Source organism: Peromyscus eremicus, chromosome 10, assembly GCF_949786415.1.
Source record: "Peromyscus eremicus chromosome 10, PerEre_H2_v1, whole genome shotgun sequence".
NCBI classification, from domain to species: Eukaryota; Metazoa; Chordata; class Mammalia; order Rodentia; family Cricetidae; genus Peromyscus; species Peromyscus eremicus.
This window is the reverse complement of record NC_081426.1, coordinates 58,732,164-58,753,794: the sequence shown is the minus strand read 5'-3', so window position 1 is coordinate 58,753,794 and position 21,631 is coordinate 58,732,164. Positions and strand designations below refer to the sequence as shown.

General features: G+C 44.3%; 2 protein-coding genes across 14 annotated transcripts in view; one reads left to right on the top strand and one right to left on the bottom strand.

The window, feature by feature from the left end:
• Apbb2 (amyloid beta precursor protein binding family B member 2) overlaps nucleotides 1-12,947 on the top strand; it is a 204,690-nt gene extending 191,743 nt beyond the window's left edge. For 4 of the 6 annotated variants that reach the window (XM_059275934.1, XM_059275931.1, XM_059275933.1 and 1 more), the window contains 5 exons: nucleotides 206-293; nucleotides 1,470-1,553; nucleotides 2,969-3,084; nucleotides 4,483-4,662; nucleotides 9,455-12,947. In XM_059275934.1, coding sequence (XP_059131917.1) covers nucleotides 206-293; nucleotides 1,470-1,553; nucleotides 2,969-3,084; nucleotides 4,483-4,662; nucleotides 9,455-9,622 — 636 coding nt within the window. In that variant the 3' untranslated portion in view covers nucleotides 9,623-12,947. The remainder of the gene's footprint in view (nucleotides 1-205; nucleotides 294-1,469; nucleotides 1,554-2,968; nucleotides 3,085-4,482; nucleotides 4,663-9,454) is intronic. The other 2 variants (XM_059275935.1, XM_059275932.1) reach the window with 1 other exon arrangement.
• Nsun7 (NOP2/Sun RNA methyltransferase family member 7) overlaps nucleotides 6,589-21,631 on the bottom strand; it is a 51,857-nt gene continuing 36,814 nt past the window's right edge. For 7 of the 8 annotated variants that reach the window (XM_059275923.1, XM_059275922.1, XM_059275926.1 and 4 more), the window contains 2 exons: nucleotides 17,424-17,547; nucleotides 15,331-16,982 (listed from right to left, as the gene is read on the bottom strand). In XM_059275923.1, coding sequence (XP_059131906.1) covers nucleotides 16,344-16,982; nucleotides 17,424-17,547 — 763 coding nt within the window. In that variant the 3' untranslated portion in view covers nucleotides 15,331-16,343. Of the gene's footprint in view, nucleotides 6,705-15,330; nucleotides 16,983-17,423; nucleotides 17,548-21,631 lie in introns of those variants that run through there. The other variant, XM_059275925.1, reaches the window with a different exon arrangement.

Here is a 21,631-nt window from a genome sequence, read left to right as displayed (position 1 = left end):
CCCTGAGAAAGTGTTCACCCATCATCCCCAGCAGGAAAAAGTGAAATCACACGTAATTCAGGGAGACTGACAGGGTAAGAAAGGCAGAAGATGAACGCTAGTTTAAATCCCAGCAGAATCAGCTCAGACACTTGACTGGCAGGGCTGGCTGGTGACGTGGGGTCTGTAACTGTGAACCCACGCTGCACTTTCATTTGACGTCTAGATTATGGCTGAACGGAAGAATGCCAAAGCCTTGGCCTGCAGCTCCCTACAGGAGAGGACCAACATGAGTCTCGACGTCCCTCTGCAAGGTACGTCTGCAGCGGCTCCTCCTCCGAGGCTCTAACCAGACCGGCAAGACTGAAGGGTTCCGGGGGTTCGCTGGTGTTTCGGGGCTCCTTTAAAAGCACACTCAAGGGCTGGAGAGATGGCACCAGCTACTCTTATTACAGAAATACCCAGGTTCGATTCCCAGTACCCCCAGGGCTGCTCACCACCATGTGTAGCTCCGTTTCTAGGGCATCCATTGTTCTCTTCTGGCTTCTACCGTCACTGCATGTATGTGCCACACACATATATGCAAACTAGCAAAACATTTCATACATATAAAATAAAAATAGGCCTTAAAATTGGGCGTGGTGGCCCCCAACCTAGAATCCAGTCTCTAGAATTCGGGATGTAGAAGCAGTAGGGCCATGAGCCAGCCTGGGTGCTGCATGGTGAGACCTTACCTGGGAGAGGAGCGTGTGCTCCAGGCCCTGCAGAGGACAGAGTTGCTTTTGTCCATAGTATTGAACACAAAGGGCAGTTGTTTTTTGTTTCTGTTGAACAAATTAAAGAATATTGTCAGCAGAGTTGTTTTGTTTTGTTTTGTTTTAAAGATTTATTTATTTACTATGTATAGAGTGTTCTGTCTGCATGTACGCCTGCCGGCCAGAAGAGGGCACCAGGTCTCATTACAGATGGTTGTGAGCTACCATATGGTTGCTGGGAATTGAACTCTGGTCTTCTGAAAGAGCAGCCAGTGCTCTTAATCGCTGAGCCATCTCTCCAGCCCCCTTGCTTTGTTTTTTAATCTCATGTATAGCCCTGGGGTAAGGACTGCCTAGTTTAAAGGTATATAGCTTGTTAGGTGGGGAGACTACGTTATTTCTCCTGTGCCTTTGATCATATTGACTCTTTGATTAAACTTTCTTTGGGCACCAGCCACACCTAACAACTAGGGCATGAAAAGCTGTTTCTTAGCACACAAAGGACTTATCTGGTTTTTGCCTTCCAAAGCGTTTCACCTTGAAAGAGAGATCAGGAGGGTTAGACTGACCAAGCCCCTACGTCTAGAGTCGAGAAATGCTGTCCTTATAGAGTGTCTGGGAACAGGACGTTCTGGAATGGGTGGCCACCTGGGCGTGCAGATGCCAGATGGACAACTGGTTTTTCCCTGTCTCCTAGAACTACTGAGAAACACACTGCTTTTTTTTTTCTTGTAGTAGATTTTCCAACACCAAAGACAGAGCTGGTGCAGAAATTCCACGTGCAGTACCTGGGCATGTTACCTGTTGACAGACCTGTCGGTAGGTAAAACTTTGCAAGACTTCCAGAGCTTACAAGAGCCATTGGCTCTCCCATGAGGGTGAGGGCCTCTGTACCACTCCTCATCTGGCTTTGAATCACACCTGTGTGGTGACACCAGCCTGGACACATAATCATCCTGATCACGTGGGTAATAGAGGGCAAGCTGACCTTGACTTGATGTGTGATTCCTAGCATGCAGAGACTCTAAAGAGACGGGTGTGGATTTTCTGTTTTCCCAGCATTCCAGAGAAGAGCAACCCAGGACTGCAGAGGTCTCTGGCTTCTAGCTTTGAGGCCAGGCTCCTGCCTCCATTCTTACCCACTGGGGACAGGAAAGGAAGACTGATGGAGCCCCCCTATCTTTACACTATGACCCACAAGTGGTATCTCCAGTGTTCGGGTCCTCCCCCTGTGCCAGGAACTGAGGGGCTCCGCTTTCCCAAGCTTACAGAGAGGCTGGGAGCTGTAGCTTCTCCCTGACTGGAAGAGGCTGTGGAGAAATCAGAGCCCTGTGCTCTGCTGGGGGTAAAAGTCAAATGCTCTCTGGGTAGCAATTGGGCAGTTCCTCAGAGGGTTAAAGATCGGAACCGTTGTTTGGCCCAGAAGCTCTGTCCCTGTGCACACACCCGAGATAAGCAGAGGCACTTTCACCCCAAAACTACAAAACATTCATAGTAATGTTTGTTTGTGACAGTTTTAAAAAGTAAAGACTCCCAATGCCTGACTAAATGGATAAATAAAATACTTTCAGATAATGGAATTTTATCCAGCAAGAAAGAAAAGTACTGAAACATGCCACAGCACGTGTGACCCTTGAAACATTGAGACAAATGAAAGAAGTCACCTCTCCCCCCAAAAAAATCTCCTCCGTGTGGGATTCTTAACATGAATGCTAATAATAGGCAAGTCCCTAGAACTAGACAGCAAGTAAGGAGTTGATTTGAGGCTAGGCTATAAGGAACATGGAGAGTAACCCCTAAGAATCAACTCTGGCTGACTAAATGTCACGTGTGATGAAGGAGGGTTTGGCACTCTGGTAGATACTGGTTTCTGTGGGGTCTCCTTCCCCGGGCTCTCAAAGGCAACGCCCTTCAAGTGGGGGGATCTTTGGAGCAGATTTGAGGTTGGAGTATCATAGCCTCATAGACAGGACACACACACACACACACACACACACAGAAACACAACCATGCATGCACGCAGGTACGCACACACGCACATACACTGGATCCCTGGAGGTGTTCATGACTCTCTCTTGGAAAAACTGGCTTTTTTCTTCTCAGCAAACTTGAGGATAAAGTGATAAGGTGCCCTGACTCCGGGAACCTGCAATGGTCAACCTGGGTATGGCTGTTCCTGAGTGCCTGGGCCTGCATTAGAGAGTGATTTTTTTAATTGTCCTTTCTATCCGTAGGCATGGACACCCTGAACAGTGCCATAGAAAGTCTTATGACCTCATCCAGCAAGGAGGATTGGCCTTCGGTGAACATGAACGTGGCGGATGCCACTGTGACCGTCATCAGTGAGAAGGTGAGGAGTTGGGGTTGGCTTGCCTGGGCTAACAGGGAGGTTTTGAATACAGTGGTCTTTCATGAGACCTGGAAAGGAGTCAAGGCTTGACCTCTTTGAAGCTGTACTGACTTGTGATTAAAATGGCCTCCGTTTATAGAAGATTGAGGGCTTTGTCTGAGTTTAGTTGTGCCTTCCTCGGGACCTGGAAACTTCTATCCTGATGCCCTGATTCTGCCTTCCTCACTTGCTCAAGAGATTAAAATTGTTCGAGGTGATCATGTGGCGGCACTAGCCGTAGCTTACTGTGGATTTTGGTTTTGTTACTGGGGCTCTGATGTAGACTGGGCCATGCTGTCTGACGGGTGCAAGCGTTGCTTGTGTTAGGGAAGCCCAATGATATAGAACTTCCAGAAGCCCAGGACTGGGCTCTAAAGCCAGGCTGTGAAGTCCAGCTCACTTTGCAAAGATATGGGAAGCAGCATGTCCCAGCTTCTGCCACCTACAAAGTCACCCCCATCAGTGGGAAGAATCCTCCCCAGCCTGCCTCTCTGCTCATGCTGGATTTCACTCACCCCTAAAGCATGCTGCCCTCGCCCACTGCAGTATTCTGGCTGGTGCAGCTCCCTCCACACAGTCTGTCAGCCCGTCAGTGTCATCCCCCCATCCCCCACACCCCACCCCACTCTCCACCCCCATTCCATAAGCTCTCTCCCAAATTCCAACTCCAGCATTTCTTCCCCAGACTTCCTGACCTCTGTGCCGAGGGTAGTCTGCCTGTGAGATGTGCCTCATTCCTGAATGAATATTTTTAACAAGCCAGGATGTTCCGATTGGAAAGCTGGCATTCTAGCTGTGTTTACTAACTCACAAATTGCCTGTGGTTGATGCTGTGAAACGAATCCCACACAGCCTGGGGTGTGGAGAAGTACGAGGGGGGTGATTTGATCAACGAATGTGTTGATGAAGCAGCCTTTGTCTTCCACGCTGTTACGTGATTTGGTGCTTGAGTAAAAACCAATGGAGAGAGACTTAGGAATCTTCTTCTCCTGGACCCTCGAGGTTCACACACAGACAAAGAGGTCTTGAGCCACTGGGTGTCCTGTGCTGGGCAGTCTAGAGAAGTGTGTATGACGTTGTTCCTCCCAGTGAAGAGCGGATGTGAGCTGTGGTGGCTAGAGAATGGGACACACATGCCATTCTCAACATAATGTCATCCACTGTGAGATCGGATACCAGGAGGCCCCCACGGCGGTGATGGCCTCTCTGGCCACTTGACCAAGTTTTGACTTTTTAGTGAGATTCGAATCCTACTTGGCTCTGGAAGCTGGACTCCCTGGGGTATTTAAGGTGTGACGTCTTTGCTGATGGCTGTCTGGCGTCCCGGAGAGCACAGGCGTTGAACGATGTCTCTTGCAGAACGAAGAGGAAGTCTTGGTGGAGTGCCGAGTGCGGTTTCTGTCCTTCATGGGCGTCGGGAAGGATGTGCATACATTCGCCTTCATCATGGACACTGGGAACCAACACTTTGAGTGCCACGTGTTTTGGTGTGAGCCGAATGCTGCCAATGTGTCGGAAGCCGTCCAGGCTGCCTGCATGGTGAGTGAGTCCTGGTGCTCAACTCTCCCCATCCTGCTTGTTCTAGATGCTGTAGATTAGAGTGTAAATCCTTATTGAAACGGGGAAAGTCTGACTCCCAAAGCCCTGCACTGTACAGTACTCTCATTTGGGTGGGCCGAATCCACTGTGACCGGCACAGCACATCCCAGGAGGCAGGGCTCTGTAGAGAATCGGTAAGACTGAAGGATCATCTATGCTGGACTCCAAATTAACCATTTCAGTATGTGATCAAGAAATGCTAGTTGTGTGTGAGTTATCAAAATCTGCCTTCAACTTGGTATTTTAAAAAAAAAAACTAACAAGTGATTCTTTTGCCCATGGTTGGTTTCAACACATTGTTATTATCTATTTTATTTATTATTTATCTCTTAATCCTCACAATAACCCCAACCAGTAGCTGATTTTGTTTTATTTATAAGAGACCAGAGGCACACACCTTTAATTCCAGCACTTGGGAGGCAGAGGCAGAGAAATCTCTGTGAGTTCAAGGCCAACCTGGTCTACAGAGTGAGTTCCAGGACAGCCAGGACTGTTACAAAGAGAAACCCTATCTCAAGAAATTAGGAGAGAGAGAGAGAGAGGTGGGTAGGGGGAGGGAGGGAGAGAGAGATCAGTAAATAACAAACTAGGGTCAGCCCTATGCTTCTGGATCACAAGGCCAAGGCACTTCACATCGTATCTAATTTGAGACAAAAACATCTCTTCATTGAGCTGATGTGCACACACTGAAAAAGCTTCTGGTCAGAGCAAAGGAACTGTGAAGGTAGGTACCAGAGCCTGAGGTCCGGGGCACAGTCTAGTGATAGTAGTTTGAGTCCCCGGAACTGCTGGAAGAAACAGGACCCCTGTCAGGGAAGACTGGAGAAGTCTGACTCTCTCCAGCAAAGATTACCAAGTAGGAATTGGTCATCTCTAGCTTCTGGAGCTTTTGGGGGTTGGTTTTGGTGTTTGGGGATAAGGTCTCACAGTAGCCAAGGCTGGCCTGGAACTCCTTGTGTAGTCTGGACTGGCTTCAAACTCTCAGCAATCCGATGCCTCAGCCTTCCAAGCAGTGGGACTATAAGCGTGTGCCACCACTTCCAGCTCATACTTGGGTTTTAAAATATTATGCCATTCAAAAGGAAGACAGTCCATCTTTCTGGAGATCTTTCCTCATGAGGACGGGTTTAAAGTACAGCTTGAGGTGTGGCGATTGACCCCCCGGGGCTCATCAGCTAGTGTAGACAAGAAAGACAAGGGGGGTCCTCAGCAGGAGGCAGTCAGAAGGGGGCTAATGAGGTGGTGATCTCTGAGTGATGAGATGGAGCACTTCCTTAAGTGGGCATGGAGGACTCCCCTCTGCTGTGTCCATGGGCTGCACAGACCCCAGAGAGCCCCAGGTATGACCCGTGAGTCAGGGAGCTCAGGTATCATGGGAGAGACACAAAATACAAAGTCCCACGGTGTGTGGAGAGAGCTCTGATGGAACGAGACTGCATGAGATTGAGAAGGAATTGGGCAGAGAAGGGCTCTGAAGGTGGGGCTAAGAAAGTCTGTCAAGGGGTTGTCTAAGGGACAACAGTGGCTGGTTTGTGAACTCTGTTAGTCTATGATGGAGGCAATCTGCACACTTTCATGTGCTAAAGAATCCACGTCTATCGTGTGCCTCGTAATGACATTTGTGTGAATGACGGACCACACAGAAGACAAGGGTTTCATGAAAGTATAGTAGCGTTGGAAATTACCTATTGCCTACGGCACATTTGTGGGTTGGTTTGTTTACGTTTTTGCAGTTTCCAGTCCTCTGTGTAAAGGTTTGCAGCACCCTGCAGATCCGTCCCTGCAGACTCTTCCCCCTTCTCGCCTTCGCCAGCCCCGTCCACTCATCGCCAGCTCCTTTTGCTGTTTTCTTGGCATCTTTTTCTTCTCATACAGGCCATGTCTTGCAAGGCTGCAGGGCCTCATTTTTCTTTGCACAGTCCCAAGAATCATAAATCACACCAAAGCCCGTTGTTGTGTCGTCCCCAAAATGAGTTCTGAATCTGGACACAAAAAAAAATGACATCTGGTGTGCTTTCGTACATTTTGTTCATTCCGGAGGCTTTTCCTGAATTTCTGCCTTAGGTATTGTTGCCTTCCCAGGGTGAAGGACATTGATAACTATTTAGACGACGGAATAGGAAAAGAACAAATTGGTTATGGATCCCTGTTGAGGCCAATGAAATGGTCAGGAGGTAAAGACACTTGCCACCAAACCTGGATTTTGAGCCCTGGAGCCCATATGAGAAAAGACCAACTCCTACAGGTTGTCCTCTGGCTTCCACACGTGTCCTGTAGCACATGATACACACACACACACACACACACACACACACACACACACACACACACACGCTTTTTTTTTTAATCTTTCAGACACTGTTGACTGGGGAAGGAGGGAGAGGGAGACCTGGGATCCACACTCCATCTGGTTCCCACTCACTGGTCCTCAGTGGGATGGGCGTTTTCTCAAGTGCTGCACATCCAGGATCCTAAGGCTCACAAGCCTGGATGTCAAGGGGAGTGTAGGATGAGGTGACCCTGGGATCCAGGTGTAGAGCCTCTAGAGGGAGGAAGGGGCTGTGGGAGATAAACAAGTGTGGTTTCAGTCAAGCAAAAAAACTAGATATTTTGCAAAATTGAAATGGAGCCTAACAGATGGTTTGGGTCTAAAATGAATGGCTTTCGTTCTTAATTATACATTTTAAATGCTAATGACAGTTAGCTAATTAGTTTTATCAGTGGCTACAGTTTTGTTTTTCCAGATTCCCAGACTCATTTTTTTCCACTTCAAAACACTTCTTTTTTTAATAAAATTTGTATTGATGCAACCAGCTGGATTAGCTCAGGCAGTGTGGTAGAGGCATGTGGGTACAATCCAAGCTCCCCACCACACTCTGAATCTGGCTCTCCCCAATGCAGTGGTACCCTGCTTCCTTCAATCCAGGCCACTCTCCGTCGGAGATATGGTAGTGACACACTCTTTTGAATTCCTTTTTAAGGCCCATTTTGCAGCTGTGTTGTATAGGCCTAATGAAGACACGTTAGTGAAATTTAAAATAGGTCAGAGGGGATTCATCAGCTCTGTGCAGTTTTGATTCACGATATACATACAAGCTACTATTTGAGATTTCAAGTCCAGAGTTGAATGCTGCCACATGTGCCTGCTGATAAATTGATGCTTTAGGGGTGTGTAATTGGTGACACAGACCTAGCAAGATGTTCTCCACAGAGCAGACATGTGGTAAGCCATCCTTTTGTATGTATTGAGTTGAAGGGACCAGTTTTCTGGCCTGTAGGATATGAGAGAACATTCTAAACACCCGCTGTCCCATCTTTTGGTGGGTGTTTTCGTGTGTTTGAGGGAGAATCAGCTGTAACTATGCTGAGGAGTCTGTGAACATTTAACTTGACTTTTGGAGATCAGAATGATAAGCTTCATCTTCCCAGCTAACATTGAAGAATTACTTAGCTTCCTACTAGGACAAAAGCAAGTGGGCCATGTTGATGTATTTCTCCCTTTAAAAAGTTTTTATTGCTAGGTGGTGGTGGTGCACGCTTTTAATCCCAGCACTTGGGAGGCAGAAGCAGGCAGATCTCTGTGAGTTCGAGGCCAGCCTGGTCTACAAAGCCCAGGATAGCCACGGTTGTTCCACAGAGAAACCTTGTCTCAAAAAAAAAAAAAAAAAAAAGTTATTATGAGTGTGTGTGTGTGTATATGGTGTGCCTGAGAAAGAGGGGTGCTAGTGCCCAGGGGCCACATGTAGAAGTCAGTTGACAACATTGGAGAGTTCGTTCTTTCTTACTGGGGTTTCTGGCATCAACAGCAGGCTTGTGTTGTTATATTTCTGAAGGATACCTATGCCCGTGTTGCCAATGCTAAGGGCAGATTGTTTTTGGTTTTTTGGGGTTGTTTTTTTTTGTTTTGTTTTAATCTCTTGGGGTTTATACTTGAACATAAAAGAGATACTGAAATCTCAGTACAACATTTTCTGTTAAAGAAGGAAACAGAGACAGGAACAAATATGTGTTGCCGGGCTTATTTGAGGCTTTCTACAGTTCGCCTTACTGTTCTCAACCATTTTATAGTCAAAGACACCGAGGGTTGGAGAAATATAATAACCGGGTTCCTAGAACTCACAGAGCCTGGGTGCGGGCTGTGCCCTTCCTATCATGCCGCGTCACGAGCACTTACCTGGATGTCTGTGTCTGATGGAAAACTTGGTTAACGCTCTCTGTGTGCTGATCCTTTCCGTTTGCTTAGCTGTTGACTGTGAGCAGTGGATGGAAAGGAAAAGGTGGGGAAAGCCACAGCTGTGGGAGTTGAGAACATCCCACATCAAGAATGAAATGAATCTGGACTGCAGATGTGCTCAGTGACAGAGCGCTTGCCTTGCATACACAAGGACCCGAATCAATCTTCCCTACCACACGATAGTAACGGTGGTAGTATGGGGGCGGGTAGTGGCAGTGGTTGTCATGGTGACGAAAAGTAGTAGCAGTAGTGATGGTAATAGTATTGCTGTTGCTGCTGCTGCTGCTAATAATAATATTATTGGTGGTGGTGGTGGTGGTGGTGGTGGTGGTGGTGGTGGTGGTGGTGGTAGTGGTGGTGGTGGTGAGCTCTTAAATTTATATTTATAGAAGCCAGGCCATTAACCTTTGAGAGTCTGCATATTAGTAGTGAATCACAAGCACAATGACCGAGAGGAAATGATATTACCTAAAATTCTGCTTGCTTGTTCTATTCCAGTTGCGATACCAGAAGTGCTTGGTAGCCAGGCCACCTTCCCAGAAAGTTCGACCCCCACCCCCGCCCGCAGACTCCATGACTAGAAGAGTCACAACTAATGTAAAACGAGGGGTCTTGTCTCTCATTGACACTTTGAAACAGAAACGTCCTGTCACAGAAACACCCTAGCAGCTCGGGGCTCGAAGGATTCTGTCACTTTTACCTGAAAAAAAAAATCAAATATCTCCACTAAAGAAGCTGACGGCTGGCCTTCCATTCAGTTGCTGATGCTTTGTCTCCAGAGAATTTATCCTTAACCAAACAGTGTTCGACAAGCATGTGATCTCGTCCTGCCGCCATCATGTGATATGAAAAGAAGCATGAGTTTTTGTTTTGTTTTGTTTTGTTTTTCTGTTAAGTTACATCATGAGGAGTGGAAGGTCTTTTTCTTATTGTAAATATTGTGAACAGGACTTCACACACACTCAGAAGAATGTGGCCATACCCTTCCGAGAGAACCCACGCTGCGTGCTTGGAGTGAATGATGCCCAAGTTCATTTCTCGTTCCTCTGGATTGGAACTGCCACAAGCAACCTTGGGGTCCCTCGGCACTGTGCCCTGTTTTTGGCTTTTCAAACAGTCAGACCCTGAGTAACAGATACCATTGAATTGCTTTCAAAAATAAGGTGACGCATTTGGGTTTTAGTTTTTCATAAAAGTGAACCTGTCGGTTGACAAAAATTGGCTGTTGGCATCAATACAGACATCAACCAGCCATTTTCCTCAGTGAGCTCTCTCATGCATGGACACTGTTTCATGTCTACAGCTGTTTGGGGTGCTGGGCAAAGGAAAACTTTAAAATTGATAGAAAACTAAATTTGAGGAATTAAAATCAAGCAAAAAAAAATAGCCTTTCTTTTCAGATGGTTTTCAAACTGGTTATTTAAAAAAAAGAGATTAACAGTCATCATGCATTTGGGATGGGACATATTTCAAACTTCTGCCTTACATTGTACAATGCAGCTAGAGAATTCAAGTATACTATGGCCATTCTCTACCCACACCTGAAAATGAAATGTTCCTACACTTTCCATCCTTCGTTAACCAGCTAATATGCACTTTAGAGTTGAGGAAATGTCATTTATATCTCTGTCACACACACACACACACTATGGTTTTAGATCTCCACTGTCTGACTCTTGTTCACATCCTGGAGGTAAATGTCCTCCAAGGATTCCCAATCTGCTACCACCTTTCTCTGTGCTTTTTGTCCAGAAAGCTGTCTACCCATCATATCTTGTCCATGGCAACAATTTAAGTTGTACTTTTCTTGAATTTATGTATTCAATGTTAGAAATTTGGTAAGACTTGACTGAGTATGTTTTAAAATTTCTAGTTTTCCGTTTTACTTTCAAAAGATTTTTTTTCTTCTCTGAGCAAAATATACACAGAAATAATGGATTGTTTGATACTGTCCCCCAGATATCATTTTCATTCCTCTTTTTATGTAGCTAAGAAACCTAACTATAAAGATACACCAATTTAGACTCTTGTTGACATTATTTTAAAAAGAAGTTGCAAAGGAGATCAACCTTAATATTATTCTTGTTGACTTTTAGTGTCAAAGTTAATATCATTATAAAAGTAATGCTTTATGTTTAGACACTGCTTTGCAGCTGTTGGGATGCTTTCAACGGTTTTTTTTATCACATTTGAGCCTTACGAGGTAGAAGAGGTACTGAACTCACTGAAGAAATCAAAATGCACAGTGTTTTGTATTAAGAGGCTAAGTGGCCGAGGATCTCACCAAAGTTCCTGAGAGCCAGAATTAGGACCCACAGCTCCCAACTTTGCCACAGTATGCCTCCTCCACACAGTCAGGAAGCCCCTTCACAAATGCCTCCTCCACACAGTCAGGAAGACCCTTCCCAAATGACTCTGGGTCCAGACAAAGAAGACCAGATATTGAAAATACCGTCAGGCAATTTCAGAATTCCCATGTGTGTTAAGGAAAATGTCCAGTTTATCTACACAGTGGCATTTGTTGTTAAGACCATTGTCCTTTCTTAGTCCAGGACTGTGTTCCTCAAATATGTTGTAAAGGACAAATGTCTGTCCTTAGCCTCCTGTTCCATGCTGAGATTTTCTAGAAATTACATTACTTGGGGTAGAAACCTTCCCAGGTGTGGCACTTAGCCACCACCGAGTGTGATGAAGTGAGTGAGTATCCTCCACCTGTGGGTCCCTCAGAAAACCCGTGGAGTCAGATGCAGAGAACCTGGACTGTTTGCTGGCATCCACACATTACCATAATAGCGATGTTACTTGAGAAAATGCATTAACACTTGGTGCCAACTCGCACACTAGCTGAAGTGACTGGTGCCACCTGAGAATTTCTGTGTTCAGAAAACCTTATTGTGCCCAGAGAAAAACTGTTCAGAATCCCGTTCTCATGGTCTCTCATTTTGAGCTCCACGGTGAAATGTTTTAATGCACTCCACTTCAAAACTCTAAAGTAATCCATGTTTCTATAGGAAGACTCTACCCAAACCCTGTTCGTTTTTTAAGACGTACATTTGTTTGCTTTCAGGATCAAGAGTACTGAGCTAGCTTTAAGTAGCAAACTGATTTATATATGCAATTTTAGGATGCAGTAAGATGAATGATAGCCTTTACCCATGAAACACTCTTACTGCAGCTCTTTTGTTTTGAGAATAGCTTTGCGTACTAACTGCAGGTTGATTTTGTAAAATTAATTATGTTAAACAGTATGTTCAGACAACTTTCTGCCATGGCCAAAAAGTATGTATGAAAGTATGTTTGCATTTGTCTGTGAAAGGATGCCAATGTTTTCCCTGAAATCTTAGTGATACTTCGGTTATCTATGCATTCTTTATATCTGTGATTCGGTAAACAGGCAGCCGCGGTCACTATATGCCTTGGGTGTCTTATCATTTTTTTAATTAACTTGTTAAATACAGCTTAAAATATTTTTATTTTATTTATTCTATTTTTACTGAAATATACTGCATTGTTGTGTTAATGTGTTCTCTTTCCTGGGTATAATGTCAGTGTACCCGGATCTAAGTAATCTCAGTGAACTACATCACCTCAATGGTGGTTTTGTAATGATTTGTAGTCACATTTCTATTGGACTATGTAGAAGCAAGGACAAAATGCTTCAAGTTCCTTTTATTTTTTAAAAGCAACTAGGTAGATGTGCTCTTACCACCTTACCTCTGTTCCTTGGCAGCATCAACGTGGTAGCCAACATGCCTATGGCTAAGGACTTTCCTTTGTAGACTAAGGCACTGTGTGGTGCTTCATTTTTATATCCTTCATAAAGCGTGTGATTTCATCAGAGAGATACACGTATCTCCACGTGCCCTTTGTTTCCACCTGGATTCAAGCTCACCCACAGCTAATTAGAACCATTGTTTAGTTTGTCTGTCTGTCTGATTGCATGAAGGGACATTAGACCCATTTCCATTAAAACAAATTCTTGGTGATTCAACTGTTGGCACTGCTGCTTTTTTTTTTTTAAATCCGCATTAGGTGTTTAAGGAGGACACATAACAAACCACTCAAAACAGGGCCACGCGTAGCCCCAAAGCTTCCCTTCGTGTATAGCACACTCACTCTATGAGCACTGCAACCCAAGATTTCAAAAACCACGTGGAAAAATGCCTCCCTGACATTGGCACAATTTAATCAAACCAAAAGCTCTCTAGTTGGCTGGGTTTAACCTAACATCCGATGTGTTTACAGCCAGTAAGAAAGCAACTGGACTTGTTTCAGCATACTGAGGGTGTGGCTCAGTGGCAGAGCTTGCATAAGAGCCTTGCAGGGCTCTGAGTTTAATCCCTGGAACCACAGGGTGGGGAAGGCTTGCACTTCAAGGCAAAGATCTTTGCTTGCATCTGTGAGAGCGTTGCCAGGCAACCACGTGGGCCACTTCCTCCTGGAAGGACATCTTGTTTTCTTTTTGATGCCTTTTGCTGTTGACCACGTCTACACATTGAAATGTAAGATGTTGTGAGAATAAATGTAGCTGCGTACAATGTTTGACTCACTTCCCTGACAAACGGCACAGATATAAGAAACAGACACAAACTTAGTGTCTCTGCAGTCGTTCTTTTATTTTTGTATTATTGTTACTTCAAATTAAACTTTTTCAAAATCATTTTAGTAATGTAAGATTCTGCTTTCGTTAGTGTTTGCATTTCCCCGCTTGGCAAGAAAGGACTAGCTTCTTTACTGTGAGTAATGGCTCCGCCCTCACTTTTTGGTCAGTGAAGAGAGCTGGCCTTCTGAACACAGAAACTCAGCTAGTGATCAGTTGGAATTTTTTGTAAGTAATCTCTTAGGGTTAAGGAATTTCAGCACACTCAAGAAGTCTGCCTTTCATTTCTAGAAGAATGTGGAGTGGAGGTGGGAAGTGTGTTAAGTCCAAGACGGAAGGCGCTAACTGGAGAGTCAGTTGGATCTGCTTTAACTCTCTGATGCAGAGAAGACAAATAATTAAAGGTTTTGTTCATTTGTTGTGTCGTTGTTTTGTCTTTGAGATCGATCTCACTATGTAACCCAGACTGGCCTTGAACTCACGGTGATCCTCCTGCCTCAGCCTCCTGAGTACCGGGATTCGAGATGTGTGCTACCACACTCCACCTTCTTATGCTACTAAAGACAGGAACTCTCAGTGAACAGCGTTTCAGCCTGCTTCCAAGGGTTTTCCACCGGTAAGAGTTTCAAGTAAAAATTCTGAATTTGTTTGGGCAAGGTTCTGGGTGCGATCGGTCCCCGGTACCACAAAGCAAGTAAATAAAATGAAAAAACATGAGTTGTTATATCAGTATTTAAAAACAAGTCGTTTGACTATTTTTTATTTTGCAACACTTTAAGAAGCTCGAGAAAGCAAAATGCAAATTGAAAGACAGTGTGGTCAGGGATCTTCACTAGACTTCTCTCGTGTTGCTTTTATCCTGGTTTCCTTCTTACTTTACCAGTAAATAATTGATCCTGTCTTCCCTAAAAGATTGCCAAAGAAGAGCATACAAGCTTAATAGATGATGATTCCATTCAGAACCTCCATGAATGTGCAAAGAGAAAACTAATTTTGTGCCAAGATGCATGTTAGAGACACTGAAGTGGCCTTAAGTGGTGACATGAATCACGTGCTGCTAGAGACAAGAAAATACCTTGAGCCTCTAGAAGGCCAAGAGTTAACCCAGAAAATACACTTGAAAATCAAAATCTCAAACCAGGTGGAATGGTTTTCAGCCTGAGCTCCCATTACCGGGATGAAATAGCAGCTCCTCTGATTGGTTAGGCTGCACCTCAAAACACATAATTTAAAGAGAGATGTATTTTATATGTCGGTAAAACATCTAAGCAATGGAAGCAGTGTGGGGTTGTGTTTTGTAAGTCTGGGGATGGAAAATGACACCCAGAGCATGCTAAACAAGGGCTCTACCACTGAGCCACATCCCAGCCCAGACAGGATCTTACTATGTAGCTCAGGCCAGACCGAAACTGGGAAGGAACCTGTTTCCTACGTTCTGTGCATTTTAAGAGTCATAACTAAGATGATTTCTTTGGAATAGAAATATAAACCTCTTGAAATATAAGCTCATTTTCTTCACTCACAAATTTTAATGAAAAGTTCAATCTTTGGCTGAAAGAAAACTGTCCTGTGAGAACTAAACCCACCAATCCTTTGTGCTTCCCACTTGAGGTGAGCCAGGAAAGGCCAGCAGAGCTAAAAACAGACCCCAGTCTACAAAGGTGCTACCACCTAAAACGAGCGTTTAGCACTCACCCATTCTCCACAGCTGAATTCTGCAGAGAAAGCTTTGTGTTCAAATTCCGAATGTGTTGGAACTCTTTAAAAATAAGACTTTTAGTCATAACTTTATTTAGTGTCAAACAATTTCTGTTGCCATGATGAAAAAAAACCAGACCCAGAAACGATAATCATGTCAATATTGGTAGGCAATTGTTAATATAGCTAAAAGTAATTGACATTTAATGTATTAACATAGTGCTACAATATATTTTAATTGTGCGTCAGAAATGAGTTACCAAGGTTTGGTCACCGTGTGCCATCGAAATGACCTATACATTCGGCTCTGTCACTTGATCATTGCATAGAATCAGAAATCTTGGGAGTTTTTTCAATGATACATTGCTTGTGTTCAACAGTTAGGCCTCTTTCTCAGAACAAGAATAATTAGGTAGAAATTGGCTCGCTGTCCTTTTTCCAACAATGTTTGGCATAAACAGAAGGAGGGATTCTGGAAATTCTCCAGAAACCTCTTTTTTGTATGGACGGCTGGACTGCACACATTTCCTGTCCTCCTACTCAAAAAGCTCAGTCCATTACAGAACCTCCTGGCATGCACTGTTTCAGGAACAGTGGGATATGCTAAAGGAAAAAGCTAGCCTCAACTGGGATTCAAGAGGCTTCAACTACACACAGTAACTGCCTGGCTAAGGAGTGGGTTCAGGTTCCTGGCTGGAGCTGGAGCGGGCAGGAGGGGACAGCATTCTTTGTATCTGAGGACTTCTCCCAAGCCCCTCAAGGAAGTCTGCAGAGCAGTCTGCCCGGAGGTATCCTCGGCTCCCTTCAAGTAAGACAGCTGCTTGGTCCGCACTTCAGACTCCCTGGAGTGAGCCAAGTTCTACCAGCTGATCCAGCCAGAAACTGGGCATCCTAAAACAGATTAGCTCTGAGCTGATGAGACCTCCGTTCGCTCACTCAGTCCCCTCCGTTAGTAGTTCTCATCTGTCTTCATTCTCTGGAGGTAAAATTGCACTAGAAGATACTAAGCTACCCAAGGCCCCAGTACCTTGTGTAACAGTGTCTAAATGTAAGGAACTCCCAGCCACCCTGGAAGAAGAAGGGCCGCGGTCAAAGCCATGGCTTAGGGTGTTTGAGAAAGGAGGAGGGGGTGCTTTCCTTAGACTTCTCCCCTCTTCTGGGTGGTGATGGGGGAACATAGCCAGGCAGAGCAGCCTTCGATCCAACCAAGCGGTAGTAAAAATTGTTGGCTGGGATCTGAGCTCTGACCCCCTGGGGACTCGAGATTGGGAACATCACTGGAGGCAATGCAATCTCCACAGATTTCAGAGGAATCACTCTGCCTTCTGGCCGAGTTCGTCTCAAGTTCGTTGGCCGTTCTTCTGGCCTGGGAGGACAAGTGGTCTTCATCAGTGTGGTCACTAAAGTATTGTTGGTGGCAGGCCTGCCAGGTTTTCTAACCTGGGAGGAAGTGCCCACTTGAGACACAGTTTTTGGTGGGAGAGGTGTTTTTACTGTTAATACCTCGCCTCGAAAAGTACTCAGTTTACCTTCTCGATTCAGGAACTCGGTGATTTTCATTTGGATGCCATTGTTATCATTAGCAGAAGCTTTGGGCAGTGATGTTTTGGATTTCTTCCTCCTCTTCTCCCGTTTCAATGACTTCCCAACGTCAACCCCATCCAGTAGACCTTTAGCTGCAGCTCGGGCCAGAACATCCTTCACAGACACTGTCTCGGAGGGATCTCGCTGCAATGAAAGCCGTAGCTCTTAATGTGAGAGGCCACCATCAGTGTGCAAATCTTAAATATTGGTCGGTGATTTCGTGAAAATTAAAACATACTAAAGGAAATGGTTTTTAGGCCTTAGTCCCTAACATAATGCATAAGCCCCAGCAAATAACTTTTTTTCCTCAGTTCAACTCCCCCATTTACAAACCTCATATGAATTACATTGCTTATTTCTTATATGTTAAGGAAGATACACTAGACAGTTGGCAAACTGCTGGAGAGGTAGGAGTGGATGGGTCAAAGAGGACACTGAGGAGAAGCGTGGAGAGCAGAGACTGTGTGCTGCACAGTGATGATCTTAGCAACCATGGGAACATGGTCATGGAGTGGGTCCCAATGATGAGTGTGTTGTTTTCAATTGCAAGGTATGTCATGGATTCGGATTTTTCTTCCTTCTTACCTCTCTTGTTAAAATAGAAAGGAAACAACCATTGGTAACATCGGATGGTTCCACTCTGAAAAACTTGTCCATAGACAATTGTATTTCTTTTAGGGAGCACAGTGGAAGAACGGGGGGACTGAGTCTGCAGTGGAGAAAAGAGACAGTCAACAGTTCAGATGACTATTGATCCAAGAGAGGAAGAGAGTGTTCTTCACCTCTAGTTTCTGTTTTACCAGTCACTTAAGTAAAAAATCTCAAATAAGAAAAAATGTTAAAGCTGTCTTCCCCCAGATCTTAAATTGAAAGCTCAGTATTTCATGTTAGCTCATAATTTATTATCCTTCCAAAGTCTCTAAATAACTGTGCCAAGAATAACCTCGTAACGAGCCAAAAGCCTCGCTAAGGATTAACACGTTATGGAAACGGGAGTGCAGCAATCACAAATGACAACTGTCTCGCACAGGACTGGAGCTGTGACTCGGGGTCACATGCGTCCCTGACACACAGGAAGCTGTGGGTTGAGTCCTGAGCACTGTACAACTGGGCACAGTGACAGACTTGGGAAGGAGGGCAGGAGGGGCAGAAGTTCAAGGTCGTAGTTATCCACGTAGTACCTGGCTATGGAAGATCCTATCTCAGAGCAAACAGCAACAGCAACAAACACCAGCAGGGCTGGGGAGACGGTGCAGCAGGCAGAAGCAGGAATCTGATGCCTGCGTTCAATTCTGGGGCACACGGGAGAACCCAAATGACCCCCATGTTGTCCTCTGACCACATGTGCTCGATGGCTTGTGCACTCACACACACACACACACACACACACACACACACACAAAGTTCAAGACTACACTACACACACACACACACAGTTCAAGACTATACTATACACACACAGTTCAAGACTATACCACACACACACACACACACACACACACACACACACAAAGCTCAAGGTCATTCTCAACTACACAGTGAATTTGAGGCCAGCCCAAGGTATATGAGAGCCTCTGTCACAAAAGAAAAGTATATAATAAAGACTTTCTAACACAAATAGAAAAACTTAACTATTAACATGTTTATAAGTATATTTAATATCATTTATAAATAAGATGTTTATGTTCATACTATGTTACTAAACATATGACTGCTGTAATACTATTTTGATAACATACTTATGTTTCCATGTTTGAGGGTTGAAATATATCTAATCAAAGCAATGAAACACCATCCACATGAATTAAAGCATCAGGAATACTTCGTTCATCTTGTCTATTGTGAAATTTAAAACCAATTTAAAAGGTATAATTATTTCATTATTTGCCTACTAGGTGCAAAGCCCATGAATAGAACTGTAACTCACTTAGTTTACATAGTAGGGAAATAAATCAACTTCCAATAATACAAAAAAGGCCAAGAATGAATGCCGAGACAAGCAGAAAGAGATCCTACAGGAAGCTAGAAGTAAGGAGCAGCTAACGTTACCCTGGAGAGTGCAAAGAGGAGGCCTCCACAGAAGTGGGCCACCAATGCTGCGTCTTGACGAGTTAGTAGTTCTAAAGTAGTGAAGAGCATGAACAGAACAGAGAACAAGGAAGAGCCATGGTACCCAAAAATCACGCTGTGTCAGCAAGTATTTCCCATGTGGCTGGGACAACAGGTGAGTAAGGACATGTCCCTTGGGAAAGGGGCAGACATACATGACCTCAAATAACTCATCGGAGAGTCTGTCATGTGATGGTGCTGAAGAAAAACAGGACAGCAAATCGTGGAGGAGAACTAATTCTTCCTCTGACCAACCATACAGCCAGCCCTCGGTTTCTGAGGAGACACAGCCTCACCAGATCACCTGAGGTCTACTGTTCACAGAAGCCCATCTTTTGTTTGAGTTTTGAGACAGGGTCACACTATGTAGCCCTGGCTAGCCTAGAACTATGTCAGCCAGGCTAGCCTCAAGCTCAGAGATCCACCTGCTTCTGCCTCCAGAGTTCCGGGATCAAATGTACTCAGTATCACTCCCAGCCAAGTATTTTTTTTTTTTTTATGCTGACTTGATGCCACAGTAGAATGGTCCACATTGGACCTCAGGTGTCAGGTCACACTCAGAACACTAATACATGAAATATTGTCAAAAGGTACCCTTGGGCTTTCTGTATAAGAAGCATATGAAACATAAGTGAACTCTGTATAGACTTGCATTCCATCCCCACCCCAATACCTCATGTGTGTACAAATATTCCACTGATAAATTGCTAGTATCTAGTAGAGTGGCTGGCACATACTAGGTATTCAACATATAATTGTTTAAAATGCTACTACATTTAGCTACATTCATGCATTCTAATGATAGTAGTAATTCATAAGTAAGACTAGACAAGTCATCTTCACAGAAATTGATCCTACAGAATGGTTTCTGAATTCCAGTTTATAACCTATTTCTTTAAATATAAACTATTACCGCACTCAGAGTCTTGTTCACCTCTGATCTAGATGGTGACATTTGTTTTTTGTTTGTTTGTTTTTGTTTTTTAAATGATAATATGAGGATGCAGATTTATAATCTTGGAATGGATGAAGACCTTTGGAGATGTTGGGGTAGAGTAAATGTATTTTGTAAATGAAAAGTGTAAATTTTGGGCATCCACAGAATAAATAGACTGTTGTGTGATGAACAGCAACCCCCACCCAATAAATTTAAGTCCACTCAAAACCTCAATGAGGTGATATATTGTATACCCTAATAAACTTGCATGAGGATCAGAGATGCAAGCAAGCCACAGCCAACCTCACCTCACCAACTCCTCAGCTGATCCTGTTTCCTCAGACTGAAAGCCTCTGAGTCCTCACCCAAAAGGATCTCAGCTGAACTGCCTTAGTTCCTGTTTCCTCGCGCCTTATATACCTTTCTCGGCCCAGCCATGCCACTTCCTGAGGTTAAAGGCATGTGTGCTTCTCAGTACTGGGATTAAAGGTGTGTGCCACCACTGCCTGGCTCTGTTTCCAGTGTGGCCTTGAACTCACAGAGATCCAAACAGATCTCTGCCTCCCAGTGATAGGATTAAGGGTGTGTACCACCACTGTTTGGCCTCTGTCTAATCTAGTGGCTGGCTCTGTCCTCTGATCCTCAAGCAAGTTTATTAGAGTACACAATATATCACAAGATGCAACCTTGTTGGAGAATAGATCCACTTGGAGTTAGAGAACCCCAAATCTAATACTGGAGTTCCTGTAAGAAAAGAAAGACACCCCAACATACAAGGAAGGGGCTGCATGAACCCAGAAGCTGAGACTCAGCTGTGAACTAAATGCCGAGGACTGCCAGCAACTACCAAAAGCGTGGAATGGTCTCCACCACAGGCTTCCCAAGGAACTAACCCTGTCAACAGAGGAGGTTTTAGGATTTTGGACCTCCAGAGCCATGCATGAGTAAATACATGTAAAGGAAAGGGTTCAAGTTTTTAATGAAAAAGAAAACATTAAAAATGAAATGGTACGGGAGGTAGGATTGCGGTTACAAGTGTAAAGCCCTATGTCCAGTCTCCAGTACTGGAAAAGAAGGGAAGAAAGAAAGAAGGGGAGGAAATAGAAAAAGAAAAAGCAAGCAATAATGTGAAACATGTAATTTATATGAAGACATATACTCTTAATATATATGGAAATATATATTGGAAAGCAGCTAAGTATATGAACATGCAATGTACAAATTAATAATCATGGCAATTTAAAAATGTTGACTATTTTCTCTGTGTAGTTGGACTTTCTTTGGGACCACCAGCCCCCAAATAATGACACAGAGACATATTATTAATTACCAATGCTTGGCCTAGCTTCAGCTTCTTCCCAACCAGCTCTTATAACTTAAATTAACCTGTCTCTATTCATCTATGTTCTGCCACGTGGCTTTTTACCTCTCCTCCATTCTGTACATACAACTTCCTCCGTGTCTCACGGGCATCTCTCATGCACCTAAATTCATCTCCCTGAGTTCCTCTTTCTGCCCAGAAGTCCTGCATAACCTCACCTGCCTAGCTATTGGCCATTCATTCAACTTTTTATTAAAACAATCAGGTGCCTTAGGCAGACAAGGCAAAACAGCAACACATCTTCACACAGTGTGATAAAATATCCTGCAGCATCTCTGGACCAAGTACTATTCATGTGTTAAGTATGTTCAGTCCCAACAAAGACCGACTGAGGCACATAATAACAGAAACTGTATTACAGCCAAA